The sequence below is a fragment of the Clupea harengus genome, chromosome 15 (genome assembly GCF_900700415.2).
Source record: "Clupea harengus chromosome 15, Ch_v2.0.2, whole genome shotgun sequence".
Classification (NCBI taxonomy): Eukaryota; Metazoa; Chordata; class Actinopteri; order Clupeiformes; family Clupeidae; genus Clupea; species Clupea harengus.
The window spans coordinates 12025481-12045158 of record NC_045166.1 but is presented as its reverse complement, the minus strand read 5'-3'; the positions used below and the strand labels follow the sequence as shown (position 1 = coordinate 12045158).

Sequence of the window (19678 nt, the reverse complement as noted above, 5' to 3'; positions counted from 1 at the left end):
CGGCAAATAAGCTACTTACTAGTTCGGCAGACAGTAGTGACTGGGCGGCTTCAGGCAATCCTACATAACGCAGTAATATGCCTACGGACCCTGGTATGGCAATGGCATGGAGGCGATTCTCCATATTAAACGTCATTGTAGCGCCCCAATTTTTTTTAAGCTGTTATTTTAAGGTAAAACTGCTAATCCTAACCCCGAAGTACAATTTCTACATAATGCCACTTTAAATAGGAACTGACAGTTTGTTGGTTATAACAGAATGAAGTGATATCCACTGCAGATCCTGTCAGTAGTGTCCAATCAAAATGAAGATCTAAAGGTACAAACCAATTTTCATCTTCATTTCATAAGCTATCCACCAGACTACTGCATGGATGTTGCCAGGTAGTTCTGCTGGCAGTTCAGGTAGCTAGAGGGCTCTGCCAAGCAGTTCACATGGTCAAGTAGTTCTGCTAGCAGTTCTGGTTGGCAGGTAGTTCAGGCAAATGTTCAGGCAGTCAGGTAGTTCTGCCAGCGGATAAGGCAGCCAGGTGGTTCAGTCAAATAGCTCAAGTAACCAGGTGGTTCAGCCAAAAAGTTCAGGTTGTCAGGCAGTTCACCCAACATTTCCACTTGTAAGGTAGTTCAGGCAAAAGTTCAGTTTGTCAGGTAGTTCAGCCAACAGTTCCAATAGTCAGGTAGTTCAGCCAACTGTCATTCAGCTAGGTCCAGCTCAGCTTGAGTGACTGCTGTCGTCCTGTGTTTGTTGTCCTCAGCTGTGATCGCGCTGTTCTGCCGTCAGTACGACATCATCAAGGACACAGACAACAGCAGCAGCAAAGAGAAGGTGAAGCCGCTGTCGGAGCGGAGCACCCCGGAGCACCACAGTGGGGGCCTGCTGAGAAGCAAGGTGAGCAAGGACACCCCTATTCAAAATGGCGACCACCTTCATAGAACTCCATTCCCCAGAATGCCCAATTTCCCTCAATTATTATAACGCTTAGCCTCTAAAACCCACTTCATGCCTGGGCCTCTTGAGCTTAAATCCATCTGAATCTCAAACGTAATCTCCCCATCAGTTAGCCCCGCATGCCATTACTCCAGTCTATCCATCGTAACAGGAAAAGAAGAAAAAAAACACCCTTCAATGTAGAAACCATTTTCACACAGAGCCCATATTCCAGAATTGGTTTCGGTTGTGACTCGTGTTTCCCCGAATCAATGGTGACAGTGACAGCTGGCCTCGTGGAGCGCCTATTTCTGCTCCAGCTCCCATTTAATCCCGGGGCCCCTCAATTTCATAGGTGACGGTTCAATCTCCAGAGTCTTGCCTCATCTCCTGTGATTTCTCGGGGCCGACGGCGGCTTGATCTGATCGCCACGGCAACACTAACCCAGCCAATCATAAAAAATGGAATTGGAACGTGCGCCGGAGCTCCTAACACTCAGGAGTAATTCCAGGAGCACCCTTTTTCATAAAATAAAATAAAACTTTCATAGTTTTAGAAAAGTTTGCCCTGCAGAGGGAATGGCCAGAAGGTGACTGGTGGGTGATGTGACTGCGAAAACAGAGCTGATGCCAAAAGTGCTGCAGAATGAAGAGTCCTTGGTGAGGTGATTAAAAATTGAGCTGTTTCTGGTGCTGGCAGATAAGACTGTTCTCCTCAGACTTTAAATTATTCTGCACTCACCTTCATAAATAGATCATTTAGCCATTGAACTTTAGTGGCGACGTGAGACACTGTTCCACCTCAGAAATGTGAAGTGCTGCTCAAAAACGTTTAAATTCTCCATGCAACATTTTTACATTAATAGCAAACAAAAGGATGCTGAAGAGCCAGATAAAAATGGGCAATCAATACATCCTGTAATGTCAAGCAGGAACAACGCACAGGTTTCTTTGGCTTCTCTGCCCTTTATTGTGACGCACACAGGAAACACTGATACTCAATGGGAAAACACACATGGGACGTCTAACCTCTACGCAACACAGTGGGTAAGGGCAGACCAATACGTTAACCACACAGGATCCAACACACAGGCATCAGCATGCATCACACAGACTAAAAAAGTAACAGAAATACACGCACACATTAACACAAAAGGGAGACACACAGCAACACTCTAAAACCAGGCACTTATACATAGACGTTTACATGGAGCATGTGGAATTGTGGGAACTACACTACATCACACACTCATACGGAAGTGCTCTATCCCTCTGTGCGTTACAATACTCTCATGGGGTCCCATTGATGATCCTCTTAAATGTGTGTTGAAAGGTACTCTATCAGCTGTTTATTTAAGCCTTTACTTGGCCAAAGCCTAACTCAGCTAAACACTGCTGTCTCCCCCTGTTGCCAAAGCAACATGACTGACAGGCCAGTAGAAATGCTAAATCCATTTCCCTGTCACTTTAACCTTGACTGATTTCAATTACTCTGTAGCAAACAAAAGGAGGATGCAATGTGGAGCAGAAGCTGGAGAAAAATGGCACAATCTAGCCCAACACCTGCAGAATGGTAAAAGAGAGATAGAGAGAGAAAGAGAGAGAAAGAAAGAAGGAGAGAGAGAGAGAGGAATGGAGGAGAGGCTTTTATGGCGATCGATTCTCTTTACTTTTCACGTAAACGATTGCACTTAAGATCTGTAACATCTCAGGACTGATGGTGTTCCCTTTTCTCCTCCTTCAAGAGCTGCCCCTTTAGCATCAAGCTACATTTTCTAAAGCTACATTTCTCCACCACTGGCTCAATAATATACTATTTTTAGTTCCAGCGAACCTCTTTTCTCAAACAATTAGGCTCCACAGCTTTAGTGCTAAACTTTTCATGGTTTGCTAGTTAACTAGACCTGGAGATAGTGCTGGATTAGCAGTGCCATTCATTTGAGTGGCAATTGATATGCTAGCAAACACAACACATGAAGTGTAAAAGATATGGACAGATGGCTCTTTTTATCTTTTGTGCAATTTCTATGAAATTTCTTTTTTAAACCTTTCTTTAAAAAGCATTAAAAAAAAACAATAAAATCAAACCATCCTACATCACCAGTTAAACACAATCCTACTAGAGTCATTAATAGTAACTATTTCTCCCCCCACACCCCATTTTTCTCAAAACTGAGCCAAATTGTCCGTAGAGAAAATCCATACTCAAACACTTTTCTTGTCTCCTATTCTTGACCTGAACATAGTTGTCAAGTCCAGAGCTTGGCCTTCATGTTTCCTCATACCAGATTTTAGGATGGCCAACCTGGCCTGTCCCACCAAGAGATTAGCCAACACAAACCGTTCCTTCCCAGCCTGTTGACACCCACGACCGAATACAAACAAGGTCACAAAACAAGCCAATCACGTGAATCACCACAGTAACTAACAAATGATGCTGACTAGTGAATGGTGTGAGTAGGCCTGTGCCCTACACTGTGCCTGGTTAGATTAGATAGACGTTAGATAGACGTTAGATAGACGTTAGATAGACGTTTGGTTATCGTTGGGTAGACATGTCGTGATTCTGCAAACATCGCCACTTCATAGTTAAATGGATAGAGTATGTAAAGATTGTACCACCCAGACAAAAAAAGTTTCAAAAGTTTAATAGAAAGACTACAGTGTTATCAGAACTATCAGCTCACAAGAAACAACTCTGGGTCGTACTGAGCAATATCCTGGCCTTTCTCTCTGTCTTTCTACCGACCCCCCCCCCCCACCACCACCACCACCACAACCCCCACCAGCCCCACTTTCCCTGTAGACCCCCTTCTTCACTTGATAGTGAATGCTCCCTCGTCTTGCTCATTATCTGAAGCTGTGGAGTTTGTCTTTGCTTATTCAGTCACAGTGAAATGAAGAAATTATAATGGAATTGATCTCAAAGTGCACAAAAGAACCATGACCCTAATTAAGAAGAATTTGGCTGTCTCGGATTTAATAAGACCTTTAAATCAGTGGTGAAGGAGGTCTTTAAGAAGTCTGTTTGTATTCTGTGACTAAAGCCAAAATACTCATGCACCAGTGCCTTACTTTAGGTGCCATTTATTTCAATTAAACAAAAGTTTAAAATTGTCAATGCATTATGAATACTTTTATGTTTGTGTCCTGTACTTCTTGAGATAAATCCAATGTCATTCATTAATTTATTCTGCAAGCATCACCCAAGTCGGAGCAATCAAGCACCCTAGCAATCATGTCCCTAGTTACTGACAGAACCTATAGCAAAGCTTAATGAAATTAGAAATTTCCCTCAATACATTTTGTTTATTGCAGTTTAATCCGTCTGTGCCATCTATCAACATCATCGAGGTGTAACGGAAGCCAGGAGACGTCACCCCACCCCAGCCCACCCCGTTCCCTCTTTGCCATACCAGCCTGAGCCTCTCTGCCTAGTGGAGTCAACATCCTGGACAGAACAAACCATTAGCTAAGCTAACGCTGCCTTGACAGCTATAACACACACACACACACACACACACACACACACACACACACACACACACACACACACACACACACACAAACACACACACACACACACACACACACACACACACACGTATACATCAAACACATAATACACACATCCAGTGCAAACACATGTGGACAAACGCATAAGCACCAACATGCATAACACAAACACACACACACACACACACACACACACACACACACACACAGACAGACACAAACATGCACACAAGCCCCTACCCATACACACACACACACACACACACACACACACACACACACACACACACACACACACACACACACACACACAGACACACACAGACACACACACACACGCGCACACACACACACACACGCACACACATACACACACACACACACACACACACACGCACTCAAGCCCACACTCATATCCACACACACACAGAAATAAATGTTAAGCAATCCACTCCAGCAGGGTGATTGTCCATAATGTGCCGAACACATTGTGTCATCTAAAAGTTGGAAATCTTGGTCTTTAGTTACAATTAGCCATTATGGAGGTCTGTCTTGTGTCCCCATGACTGGTGGAAACAGTGTATTTTTGATATGGTAGTGTAGTGTAATACTAAGAACAGGGTTTTTATTCTCTTGGTTCTGATTTTTCCACAAAAAAAAGAAGAATTGTATTGCATGTATTTGCAGCTTCATTTATAGAGCAGGGACAAATTGCGCTGTTTTTGAAATAAAACATTGTAAACATTTTATGCTTCAAGTGCATGTAAGGCAATCATAAGACATAGTAAGCAGAGGTAGTGGCAAAGTGTAGTGCAAGCAATGTAGGATGTAGTCAACTCCAGTTCCTTGAGCAAAACCCGGCCTGTATTTAATCAACTTGCATGGTTCAAAGCTCACCCAACAAAACCACACAAACAATGTTCTCTGTGAGCATGGAGACTCTGCTTGGCCACATATGGCAAGGCAAGCAAATTTCATCTCAAAGGTGATCACTGAGGTAAAGTTGAAATGTGAATGTGTGATTTTTACATTGGATTGTGAGGCTTTTACAGTGCTTGGTTGCTACCACTGTTTCTGGATGTGAAGGGACACACTGTGAAACACAAAGAAGGACAGTGCTATTATCATCAAAATATGAAATGAATACATGCAAGTAGAGTGTGAACTACTTGATTAGTCAATCAATAAATACTAGTAGAATATTTATACAACTTGATTAGTCGATCAATAAATACTAGTAGAGTATTAATACAACTTGACTACTTAACTCTTTTAATTTACCCTTGAGGTACATGCATACTTGAAAAGAGGAATAACAGACTTTTGTAAAGTTGACAATTTCATAATAACATGATTGCATGATCCCCATCATGGATATAGCATTATCTGGGGTCTTTGTTCACTGGCTAAATTGATGAATTGCTACTTCTACGGACATGTGCTTTTAGTATCAATGCTGTGTACAAAAAATGTACTCTTAAGTTTTACGTTTTTTTCCATTATTTTTTTCGCTGTAATAATTTTACTGTGAACTGTAAATACAGCGCATTCAGAAAGTATTACCCGAGAAAACTCTGCCAAAGGTGCTTCAACTAAGTATTGAGTAAAGGGTCTGAATACTTCTGTCAATGTGATATTTAAGTTTATGATAACACTTTAGTTTAGGGAACATATGTTTACCACTAACACCTAACTAATATGTGTCTGTATAAGTGCCTAATAAAGTCTGCCTTAAGCACCATTCATCAGTTAATCTGCCTGTATTTGCAAATGTCTTATTCTCACTGAATATGTAATTTATTCTTGATACATCCTTAATAACCAACTAGTTGGTCTCAACCTAAGCTTACTGATATGTAATAAGAATACAAATTGAAAGTTTGAATACTTATTATTACTTATAGGGAAAGAATAATTGTAGAATAGGTATTCCTACTGACTAACAATGCTTAATGCAATGGCACAGCAGGTCCAAGTAATGGTAATTGTGCTCACCCAGGCTGCTAGTGGTGACTCGGAGGCAGGACCCCTGTCCTAAAGTGGAAATTTGCTCAAGAGCAATAAGTGCACTTCAATCAGTGATACCTATCTTATTGATCCAACATAAATTACTTGTTCTAAATGAAGAATTACTTTCTATATAATCAGACTGAAATGATGAGTAGTAACCATCTTGTGCTTCCACAAGACAGAGACCTTTTCCAAAGCATTAAGCCTCCATCAGGATCCGAGACAACAAGATGGACTTCTTGGTAAAGTCTGTTTGTTGGTAAAGTGATTTTTGCATGTAGGAATGCCTATTCTGCAACTCTTGTGCCACCGTAAGTGCATCATATATTTTAATATGTTAAAATATCAGTAACCTTAGGTTAAGACTAACTAATCGGTTATTAAGGATGTACCAAGAATAATTGACCTATTCAACGACAATAAGAAGTTGGTGAATACTGGCCTGATAAATGATAATTGGTGCTTTAATGCAGACCTTATTGGGCACTAATACAGACACCAATTCGTTATGTGTTAATGGCTAACATTTGTTCCCTCAAGTAAAGTGTTACCAAGTTTTTCCTTTTGAATAAATTTGCAAAATTTTCTAAAATCCCGTTTTTGCTTTGTCATTATGGGGTGTTGAGTGTAGATTGATGAGGGGGGAAATGAGTTTAAACGATGATAGCCTTAAGGCTGCAACATAACAACATGTGAAGGGAAGGGGTCTGAAACTTTCTGAATTCTCTGAAGATAGGACAACCATGCCTACCATTAAACTGCCTCAAGTCATAACTTCTTCAATAACATCTTAAGAATGCATGTGTATAAAGAAACCTTTACATGTCATAGATCAAACATTGAACTGTTGTTCATTCATATTTCATGCCAATAAATACTATGGAATGATCTATTAGTATGATTTGTAATGCTTCTGTCTCCTAATGCTGCCACTGGACAGTCCAGACTGGGGGGGGGGGGTTCTACCTTTCAGTGGACTAATTTAGGCCTAGATTAGGCCTAGACTAGACTAGACTAGACTAGACTAGACTAGGACCAGGCAAGACTAGACTAGACTAGGACTAGATTATCAGAATCAGAATCACGTTGATTGGCCAAGTAAGTTTGCACAAACAAGGAATTTGACTCTGGGTTAATTATGGTAACATCTCTGCCAGCTGTGTAATTTGTAATGTAATTTGCTGCCAGTAAATAAAATGCTTGTTATTTACCATACATTCGAATTAAATGAAGTGAGCTGTTTGAGCATAACAAACAATAATGTAGACTATAAATTACACACAAATAGACTGCAGTATAATATGGTCAAGTAAATCATTGTAGCAGAGTAATTCATACAGAGTTCAGGTAATTTCAAGTATTAACCGCACCTTTCTGAAAGACACAGAAATGGCCAGACCTAATAGATAATGTCTTTACTCTCTATCATCCAAAGGGCAGGACATTGGCAGTTTGGCTACAACCTTACAAGTGCCCCCTAACACATTGTTGTCAAAGAGAAGAATAGCTGCCAATGTGGCCAAAAAGGGCATTGCTGATAGGAATGAAAGATGATGGCACCTTGCTGGGGCAGAAAGAGCCATGGCACTGGTCCATACCTGGCTGTTTGCTCTCGTCCAATCTCAGACTTCAGGGCATACTGTGGGAGGCAGTCCAACTAACAGGGCTGTGCTGTGTTTACATTTACAAATGACTCTACTATGGCAGTGGAAGTGGAGAAAAAAATCAAGACCATTGTTTATTAGTTACACAATTGACAATACCTCATGTCAACGTTATGCTATTTTCTGTTAATTTCAATTATACTTCTGCCTGTCAGAAACCACCATAAACTAAACAGGCAGCTAACCTTCAACGCAGCCACACCCTAACGTAACCAGAGATCTACGCCCCACCCTAACCAGAGATCTAAACCCCACCGCAGCCCCACCCTAACCAGAAATCTAAGCCAAAATCTGAGTCTACTGTTATTCCTTATTCTTGTTTGCTGATTACTTAAAGGGTCTTTTATACTCGGTTTTTACGCATAAACGTAACACGTAAGTTACACGTAAGTTACATAAACGCAGTTGTTTTGATTTATAGTTCCTTTAGGTTCCCCAAGGGTTGTGCGTGTTGCAAAGCGATTCAACGCCAGAACAGTAGGTGGAGTAACGTTTTTTTGCCTACCCCATGACGCGAATGGACACGATGAACGGGAGATTTTTCTGTTGAAAATGCCTTACTTTATAGACAATAACGATCATACACCCCCATTGCACTAAACAACACTCAAACAAATAAATATTGGATTGTTAGTCTATTAAGTATTGTATTTTATTAATTAGCCTGTTGTTAACCTTTCCTGCTAATCGTAGTCTGAGATTACAGGGGAGACTTTTGTTTACTGCTCAAGAGCCGAAGTGATCTATATTCTTAACTCCGGGGTTATCTCCCTTTCCCTTCTGAATGTTGAGTGAAGTAAGCATATTTATTGCAGCGGGACAAAGGAAAATGAATACATTTGTTACACGAAATACAAAGGTTGGCAATTCAGTACCAGTGGCGAAAAAGACAGATCACATGATGCAGAAGTTCGTTTATTGACACATCTTTTAAGGACGGGCACAGCGCTTTAAAACGACGTGTTTATAAGTTGCATTATTCAAAGGTGAAAGATAAAAGGCGAGAGAATCGCCAGGTGTAGGCCTACCTTATCATCATGAGTGTAGCTATGTTGTCAGTATTTGTAATACAATGTGTTGGCCGCAAGTTAACTCCACTTCACGTTAATGATAGCTTTTGTATGAGCAGACCGGGCTCAGCTTGCCTCACGTGTACAATAACATATGCCGTTTAATCATATTTGGTAGAATGAAGGACAAATTAGTTGTGAATACTATCACCGAGTTTGAAAGGTAGGCTATTGGTCAGGTAATAGCCGAGTGACAGCTGATTTTCTTTCTGATTTGACAGTAGCCTACATCTGTGTGTTTTAGGCTATTTACCAACGGGCACCTGCTATCTTGGATTATACAGTAAATAAGTTGCGAAATGAAACAAAAACACATCACAGTTAAAGTTGTATTAGTATTGATTGATTCACATCGATATGAATGGATGACATGACTAACAAGTGGCGAAAAATGAATATGAAAGTACCAGTACCAGTGGCGAAAAAAGACAGATCACATGATGCAGAAGTTCGTTTATTGATACATATTTTAATGACGGCCACATCGCTTTAAAACGCTGTGTTTATAAGTTACATTATTCAAAGATGAAAAATAGAAGGCGATTCAACGCCAGGTGTACCTTCTCATCATGAGTGAATGTCAGTGCTTGTAATACAATGGTGTTGGCCGCAAATTAACTCCACTTCACGTTAATGTTAACTTTTGTATATGAGCAGACCAGGCTCCATTCTATCGCTTGCCTCAGGGGTGAAATGTATTGATTCACATCAATATGAATGGATGACATGGCTAACAAGTGGTGGAAAATTAATATGAAAGTATTTGTTCGGTGAATTAGCGCGTTCTTTCCAAACAATCGCAGTCAAATGTCAACACAGTATAGCCTATCACCTAACTATCATCTGAAATATGACGGGATGTCAAAACAAACCTTTGATCTAAACAGAATATTCAGTATGGAATAGGAATATATCAGAGCAGTATCTTTTATCACGTTTGACAAATATGCTCAGATTGCTGTTGCTGATTTCTGCTGTGAGAATGGAATAGTAGCCTATTCTCTCCATGAATTCGCGGTCATTTGAGTGTCCTTATAAGTGTTTAAAGAGGGTTTGTAAAGATGCTCATATCTTCGGACCTCTTCTGTTATGTTTGTTCATAACCAACAAGAAGAGGCTTGTGAGACAGTCTGCAGGCTATTCATGATTCAAAAACATTCTAGTCTTGCCTTGGCCTTTAAAAATGGCGGTATTATGCTATGAAACCGGAAATGTGAGACTCCTGAAAGGATGGGGTTAGCAGCCTATCACAGTCTTTGCGGGCTGCGTGGGCACGCCGTGGTTTTTGTTGCATAGTGAGAAATTTTGGCGGACGCACTTACGTGTTACGTGACTGCTTAAAGGGGCTTACAACAGCGTTTATGTAACTTACGTGTTACGTTTATGTGTTAAAACCGAGTATAAATCTGCCTTTAGGGCCTGTGACAGAGAGCATTGCGTCTGTCACGTAAAGCAGCGGTTTCCTGCCATATCATAATCATTGTTTAAAACATACTTTCTTATGTACACAAATAAGGAACGAGTGATGTGATTATGTTGTTCAGAGTGCTTAGAGGTATTCCTATAGGTTTAACACTGGATGGGGTTTCTGAACTGGGAGATGACCGAGGGATATGTATTGTCTGTAACCCACGGGAAGAAAGATGCGTGGCGCGCAAGCTTAGTTTAATGATCATTTATTTAGTTGAAATTGTACCATTGTAAGTGTTCTTAAAGTGCACACAATTGAACATCAGAACACTTACATGCATTCCTGTTTTCACTAATCTGTTTGGCCAAAATGTTGTGCGTCTTTCGTACTTACCTGTTGCCTGTGTCTCCCGGGAACGGGGGAGCAAACTGGGGTGCAGGGCTGGGAAGGCTTTTCTGCGTTCGTTTCGCGCTCCGCTTGGAGCAGCGGTGTTCGTAGTGTTGTAAATAATTATTTAATAACTGGTTTAATGGCTTTGTTAATAATACCACATGAACGTATGTATAATATGATGTGCTATGCCAGATTGTTTATATGGAGGAAATACCGTGCGAAAGAGTTAATTGATATACGCATATTCAATGGTAACGGCCAATGGTTTAAATATGTGCCGCACAGCTCAGTTGAGAGAGGTCGCTGACGTGAGCAGACATACGGTGATTGTTGAGAATCAAGTTCTACAACTACGCATGGGCATTGTCCCGGTTTGTGTTTCTGTTTGATTCAGGGGGTTTTGTGTTTGTTTGTTTGTTTGTTTGTTTTGTCTGCCGGTAACCTACTTGAAAGTTAAATTTTTTTTTTTGGAATAGCTGAAATAGCTGTGCATTCGTCCATCCTTGAAGTCTGACCTAAACCAACCGCTCGGGCACACTCCTTTACAGGGCCTTAAAAAAACCCTCTATCTCAGTGCCCAGATAGCCCTTATAAATGTATTAGATGTCATTATGGCGGTGGGAATGTAGGTTTGTAAGGTAGCTGCTGCTGTTGCTGCTGTGGCTGTGTTGGCGAGACAAAGAGAGAAAGAGAGCTATTGCAGAATGAGAACAAGGCTTTTAACAAGGGAGCGACAGGGATGTCACACTGACTGGTTCACTCACAATTTTCTTTTCCTTCGAGTAGCATTTGTAAGCATGTTACTCCTACTTATTAATAAAGTCAGTTATTCAGTGTAACAGGATTTGGCAGAGTGGTTGCTTTTTCCTATGCCCTGATCTCCAGGATTGCTTTTGACATTTTACTCCTGGGGGGGGGGGGTTTCAGAAATAATTGCATAATTGAACCGTCCAAATACACAGCATTTAACACTCTTGTGGCAAAATGAACAATTTCCTTCTGAAGCTATAAACTACTGGGCACAAACAGAAAACCTTTACAACCTCCAAGCTCGAATGTTTCCAAACAACAAACAAAAAAAGAGAAGAAAACAAACAAAGAGGGGGTGCTATAGGAGGTGACTGATCAAGGTGAATCATTCCTGCTGCCCTAGCGCGGCTCCCCAAAGAATCGATTAGCACACAAACAGTCCGCCGGCCCGCCAGCAAGCGTGTGAGGAGAGACCACACAATCTGGCACCTCAATAAATCTACGTCAGCCAATTACCAAAGCAGTGGCCGACCGCACAGGTAGGAGACAGAGAGAATCACTGTGGAGGTCAGGCGTTCAGCTTCTCTCCTTGTGACCAGCTTTCTGCTGATGGTCTGAGGATGGCTTTGATAATGGCTAACTGCAGCTGCTCACTTATTTCAGATTTCCAGATGTCACTAGTATAATTCACCATCAGGCCACAATTAGGCTGCAAACATGAAACTATCTTTTATTTCACAAAGTACAGTTAATCCCACCTTTAGAAAGGTTTGTCAATAATGCAAAATGTTACTTCTACACTTATTATTGCCTCTTTAATGTAAGGAAGGATCTCATCCACAAATAGAAACAGACTTGACCAAATTTCAAAACAAAAGAAAAATACAGTGAAAGGGGCTCTGTATGGAGTTACCTCTGTGTCTTCACTATGCAATTGAAGTAAGAATATTTCCGAACATCTGAAATCTCTGATGATGGCCGACTGGAGCTTCACACTTCTATCCCAGGCTTTCATGTAAATATGACGCAACACCAAATAGATATGAGAAAGGGCCTTTTAATGGAGTTACATCTAAGTCTTTATTATGAAATCAAAAGATTGATATTTGGAAGTATTGTACATTTGAATGTCTGTGTGTGTGTTTAACTAGTGGCATTTTCCTTTTGAATGGGTAGCTATATATTACTTTATTGTATATTATATTTAAGCAATATAGTACGAGTGCGAGTGGGGTAGGTAAGGGATATTCCCAAGGGTGGTGTTCGGCCGCAGGCAACAACACCCGTGGGAATATCCCTTACCTACCCCACTCGCACGAGTACTATATTGCTTTTATAAAACAATTTTATAGTCAACCAATTCACATTTAAACACGAAGTTATTGATTAAAAAATGTTTATTTCGCCCTTGTTTCTCCGCAACAAAAAATAGATTTCAGCAAAAGTTGAGGAATCACTCCATGGTACAGTGGTACAAATTCCTAAATAGCTGGTCTTGCTGTATGTATCAGGGCTTATGGATTACGCCCATCATAAAAAAAGTTTACATTTTTTTTTTTTTAAATATATGTAGTATTTGGACACTAATTTGTTTTGATGGCATTTCTGTGAAAAAGGCAGACAACTTCGACAGAATAGTCACTGTATGAAATAGCTTATCAGCTGCTCTGATACATTTTTACCCTGTCGCTGTCCTTAAACCATGAATTAAGGCATGTTGACACAAGCAATAATCACTGCATTAATTACACCAGATGGATAAAAACCACCAGACAGGAATTAAGAGCACTGTACCATAAAGTGACACCCAAACAAGCACCAGCCTTGACAAATACAAATAGTTAATGGATAACTCACAAGACACACATTTATAGAGCAGAAAATAAAGCCCAGACTTGGTGGAATAAAAGATAACCTACAGATGTTCATAATATCAACTGGAATTGTCTAGAAAAATAAACTCCACTGTGTTTATATGGGGCTTACTTATTGGTCTTACTTCATTCACGTTGGCTGTTCTGATAGGAAGATGGCTTTCACCCCGGGGCAGACGCTGAGTAGACCCAAAAATAACTCAATTTCTGTGCCGCATGGAGGTGAAAGACTCATTCAGATGTGTACGACAAAGACAACGTTCAGCACATACCTGCTTCATCCTCATTGACACAAGCACAAAATACGACTGAACTGGCAAAAAATAGGACCCTCTCAGACTATTTCTGCCTTCTTTATTTCTTTCTTCCGGTGGCTTGTCAATTGGAATTCAGTCCTTATCTCCTGAGAGACTGCTCTGTCATATCTAAAATAACTGCATAATATTGAGTCGCATTTGCAGCCTCGACTTCGAATTTCACAGAAACATAGAGAGAATGCAAGACTAAAAGAAGTGAGAAACATTAAATCTGTCTCACACACACACACACACACACACACACATAAGAACCAGAGGACCAATTTAAAGTTTCAGAGTCAACTGCAAAGAGTTCATATTCAGCTAAAACGTGTGTGTTTGAAGTTGACCTTGAGAGGAGAAAGGGTGCAAATGACTGACCAAACTTTACTGGGCAATCCAGAGATGAATACGGTATGGATAGGCTCAAACTACATTACTTATTGTACTTCAAGATGGTGGCCTGGTCAAGTCACATGAATTTATATGAACTGCCAATCTGGTAAGTAGATACTGCCAATACATGATCCTACTTTACTAATGATAGCGTATATAAAATAACCTTTATTAATCCCACACAGGGAAATTAAAGAACGAGAAGTATGAGAAAACTCCATTAAAGTATACTACTATAGTTATGAAAAAATACAGTATCATAATGTGTGTCATTTTTCTGCTCTTATGGTATATATATATGAACATTCCTTGCAGTGGCTGTTTTGGTAACGGATGCCCCAACAGTGATGAATGAAGTAATGCAGTCAGTAAGTACTGCCATGCTCGGGCCATATTCTCTTTGTGTTTTTTAAGTAACAAGGGCCAAACATTTGAATTATGAAACTTAGTATAGGTATACAAACCAGTTAAATAAGAGGGCCAGAGTAACAATGCCAGGAATGTGCTTCAACTTTACAATGTAAATAAAAACTATTTTCTTTATCAGCTTCGCCATTAGGCCACAAACATGAATCTATTTCTTATTTTTAAAATATAGTAAATCCCGCTATGAGAACTGTTTGTCAATAATGCAAAAGTTTAGTGCTATACACACAAGTATTACTACCTCTTTAATGTAATACAAGCAAGGATATTAATCACAAATCTAAACAAATTCAACCTAATCTCAAAACAAAATCACACAAAACTTTGGTCACACTTCATGGTAAGTAAATATTAAACATATATAAAGAGAGCCTGTATAAAGTTTGAACAATATCTTGCATTTGTACATATAGGAACTTATGTTTGCCATACAGTTCATGCTTCATACAACAGTTGTGTTCATGTGTGTGCTATGAAGATCCCATACATGGGTTCTGAAGTAAAATTACATTTTCAACAGTCAGTCAAGTTTCACTTAAAAAAAAGAAAAAAAAGAGAGAGAAACAAATATCCAGTCCAATAAATAGGCCACAATGATAGACATACTGACATGAAGGAGATGCACAAATCTGATGAACACTCCAGTTTGCTTGGAACCTGAGATGCCTTCAAAGTTTCATGCTAACATTTTCTTCTATGAATTACCCTGTTTGTCCAAGGACGCACAAAAGACAGAGACACAAAGATAGAAAGAAAGAAAGAGAGAAAGAAAGAAAGACAGAAAGAGAGAAAGAAAGAAAGAAGAAAGAAAGAAAGAAAGAAATTAAAAAGAAAATTAGAAATAAGAGAGCAAGAGATAAATTGAGAGATGTTGTGCCTTTTCATATCTGCTCCCTTGGAGCAGGGGTCAAACGTGTGTGTGCTGCTACTGAAACAGCTTTAACAGAGTGCCAAATTTGGGCTGACAGTCCTCACAGTTAGGTAGTCTCGAGCTTTAGCTAGTTAGAGAATCCTGTGTTGATGTAAACCTTACGTCTGCACACAGAGAGAACCTCTGTGTCTATGACCACAGCTGTTTGAGTTCGATCAAGTCAGACGACACAGTATCAAGTCACACGCTCGGCAACAAAAAAGGTAATCCAAGTGTTAGGATGACTGAAGGAGAGTGTGTGTGTCACACAAACATCAAGGTGAAATTGCTGAGTCATCATCTGCATGAAAGTCCCAACATATCAAAGACATCAAAGGCTGACATGGCTTACTCACTTTCTGGGAACGAATTCAAGTTAATTTTAGCTTCACCGCACTCTCAAAAAGAATGCAGGGGCAGACATCACATCATCAATACGCACATCTGCCATGGGAGCCAATAGTCGAAACGCTTTCGTTTTTTTGTATTTATATTTGATACCATTTACTGTATGAATTATTGATGGTAGGTTTGTGGCCAAATATTTGTGGTTAAGTGATTCTGGGAAATTTAGTCCATTAGGCAGGCCTCTCAGCCTTGCATTGATCATTCGGAGATGCCGCCTACTCAGTAGGAACTGATCCTTCCTCTTGGAACATGGGACTTGTGCTGTCAGAAAGGAAAAATATCCATGAAAGTCATCTGGGAGTGACTGTGGTTTGTGGTAGGAGATCCTTGTGGGAAATGTTGCGTGCATGGAGAGAAATTCATTGCCGTCTGTGAGGTATTTGTTGTAAGGTGTCTCAGCTGTACAGAGACAAGAAGATGATAGCTGTAGGCAGTATTGCAGTCAGTGTGTGTTGTGTGAGAGAGAGAGAGAGAGAGAGAAAGAGAGACCTGTGGTTTTTATGGGGGTGCAAAGGGGGGGTGGGGGTGGAGAGAGCCTTGGGCATCTGTGAGATGGTGAATGGGAGATGAGGCAGGCTGTCTCTTTCGATTGAAGACTGTGACTGTGGACTGTCCTGGATGGGTGTGTGTGGGGTGGGGGGGGGGGGGGTGTTGGGTGATGCTGGAGGGGTCCTTCACTCAGAGTCGTCCTCGTCGCTGCCTGACAGCAGGTCCGCCAGATCGGCTGCCGTCAGACTCAGAGCTGCAGCTTCAGACAGCGCCGGTCCGGAGCGGGACTCTGCCAGTCTGAGAAATAGAAACAGAAAGAGAGAGAGAGAGAGAAGGAATGATGGATAAATGGAGGGAGTGGAAGAGAAAGAGAGATGGATAGAGTGAAGGAAGGAAGAGAAGGTGAAAATGAGAGACATGTGGAATAGTGACGTTTTAGAAGAAAGAGAAGGAAGCCAAGCCGTGAGTGAAATAAGCGAAAGGGAGAGGAAGAGAAAGAGGGAGTCATGAAATCGTGACATTTTTTCAGAAGAAAGAAAACATAAAAGAGCAGAGGTATAAGAAAACGATGAAAGAGGGGAAAAATAAAGACAACAGAAATCTGAGAGGACGATGAAAAAAAACTCGTCATTTTAACTGAATTATTGATCACAGAGTGAAACAAACACCCACAACCACAGCGGAGGGAAAACAAAAACAGCACAGCACAATGGCAGAGATTATTACTAACATTTATCCCTGCATGCTCCCAACACGCAACACAAACAGCTACACCAACCAGACTAGTTATGGAGAAACCCATTCATTATAACCCCAGATATCTGGCAGTCAGATACCTTGTGTTCAAACTGTACAGCCTCCCATACTCTATGTACACAACCAAATGAAAAGACACCACAAATGACCTACATCACATGACTAAATGGCAAAAACAAGGTTATTAATATTGACTACATGGAAGCTTAAAGCAGCGTTTCAGTGCACTAAGAGCTATAGTTTGATATGTAAGCGGTTTCATACTTATTCCAGCATGCCATGCTCTATATGCACACTATGGAGACACGAGCTTATAACCTTATGGGTGTCCTACAAGATGTGCTAAAATATGCCCTTTGACACCATGAGAATCTGTGAAGTCTTCAAAGTATCATGTATGGAGTATAACCTACCCCAAGTGAACTAAATAAAAGGTAATTAATTGACTAATTAATGTTTTCTACGTTATGTATCAACGGTACTCTACACATACATAGCACTTAGCATACAGCAGTTTCAGTGAGTGCACTGAGTGGTATAGTTTGATGTAGACTGCTTCATACAGCTTTTCACATGATGTGTGTGGCACATAGTTTCAGTTTCACTTCAGGTCAGTCTGGGTCTCACCTCACTTACCTGAGTCCATCTCATCCACCTCCATATTGCTGCAGGTGGTAGGGTGGAGATAAAGAGAATGGAGAGAGAGAGAGAGAGAGAGAGAGAGAGAAAAAGAACAGAGAGAGAGAGAGAGAGAAAGAGAACAGAGAGAGAGAGAGAGAGAGAAAAAGAGTGAGAGAGGAAAGATGTGCTGACATTTCTGCATAATTAAATCATCACACTGCGTCCATCGGCCTGACTCCGTACATTGCTCAATTACACACACACACTCACACACACACATCCTTGTCCGTCACACCCTGATAAACTTGCTCAGCCATCCATGTGACCAACCCTCCCACCCCAGCGCTGGGACACGCTTGTCTTATTTGGCCACTGTTGTCCCAAAACTGCTTACATAAACAGACATGTACATCATTTCAGTTTTGTTGGCACATTCTTTGCAAGCATGGCTCAAACGACTTGTGTGGTGGTCAAGAGGGTAGCGGCGGCACATCGCACCCCAGCGCCAAGCTGGCTCAAGGGGAGGATGACTACTTCAATTCCTCTCATTTCTGTTGATTTATTTCACTGCGACATCAGCCCTCTCCTCATTACATTACTATAATGACTGATAGCCTCCTTCGCCAGGATGAGAAAGCAGATTCCTCCCTGCTGCTTAACCACGGCCAGAGCCGAACTAATTTTAGCAGACCCCGGCGCCGCGCCGTGTCAACCAGAATGAGGGTGGCGTACCAATAATGATTCAATGACTACATCAATTCAGGAGAAAGTTTCTGAACTGAAGTTGCTTAGCGGGTCGAACAAATGCTGATGACGTACAGAGACAGCAGTGGGACGTCTGAATAGGCTGACGTATTCCCAGCAGCCATTGGAGCTTACCAAACAAGGACAGGTTCTGCAGAAGAACTGCTTTTGTCATGAGCACAGAGACCCTCTCAGTCACAATCACAGGAGTCGTTACAAACCCAAGATAATCGTCGTATGAAAGATAGCTTCACGTTGCTTTGCTTCGGAGAAGTAATAACTAGAACAGTCTGACAACAGCAATCACAGCAGACCTATTTAGGGGCAAACCAGAGGTTATTTCAAATGTATCAAAGCAAATCCCAGACAGAGGCGGTCTCGGTAACCCATCCAGTCCAGACCTCACCCAGATGCGGGCCAGATTGGATCAGGGTTGGATGAGTCAGCTACTAAGTAGGTTGCTTGTGTGCCAGAAGGACGGCGCTGCCTGCAACACCTCATTATCTGACAATGAAGTAACACAGAATAGAGCACAGAGAGAAAGAGAAAGAGAGAGGGGGAGAGAGAACAAAGGAGCATCTCTGAAGTACCCAGCAGTTCAAATATAGCTAACCATCTGAATAAGTGATCAGACTCTTATGTATGCTAACCCTAAATCATTGAAAACAAGAAGATACTGTCAGGTAGTTCGCACATTCTGCAGCTTGGAATCAAACTGACAAAAATACACTGTTAATAAAATGAACCTTTCATATGTGACATTTCTGAATTGGATTTCATTATTCCACTGTTCAACGACTCGTGCCACATTTAGCTATATTCGCCTCTATGTAAAGATGTCTAAAATGTCATATTACTTGAAGAGGTGAATAAAAGCATGGCACCCCTTGGGTCTGTTGGAGCCCCATCTGTTTGTGTGAAATCTGCAAAGATTGCTCTGAGATATTTCTGTGGGGAGTCATGGTGACCTAAGACGTCATGCACCTGCGTGAGGAGGGACAAGCTTTGACACAGGA

General features: G+C 41.0%; 2 protein-coding genes across 7 annotated transcripts in view; one reads left to right on the top strand and one right to left on the bottom strand.

The window, feature by feature from the left end:
- Positions 1 to 4496, top strand: part of fndc4a (fibronectin type III domain containing 4a) — a 30573-nt gene extending 26077 nt beyond the window's left edge. The window contains exons 5-6 of the mRNA XM_031582035.1: positions 756 to 889; positions 4247 to 4496. Coding sequence (XP_031437895.1) covers positions 756 to 889; positions 4247 to 4288 — 176 coding nt within the window. The 3' untranslated portion in view covers positions 4289 to 4496. The remainder of the gene's footprint in view (positions 1 to 755; positions 890 to 4246) is intronic.
- Positions 4497 to 13121: 8625 nt separating this feature from the next.
- Positions 13122 to 19678, bottom strand: part of si:dkey-71h2.2 (low density lipoprotein receptor adapter protein 1) — a 57946-nt gene continuing 51389 nt past the window's right edge. For 2 of the 6 annotated variants that reach the window (XM_031581531.1, XM_031581536.2), the window contains exon 9: positions 13122 to 16838. In XM_031581531.1, coding sequence (XP_031437391.1) covers positions 16727 to 16838 — 112 coding nt within the window. In that variant the 3' untranslated portion in view covers positions 13122 to 16726. Of the gene's footprint in view, positions 16839 to 17924; positions 17963 to 19678 lie in introns of all 6 variants that reach the window. The other 4 variants (XM_031581532.1, XM_031581533.1, XM_031581534.1 and 1 more) reach the window with 4 other exon arrangements.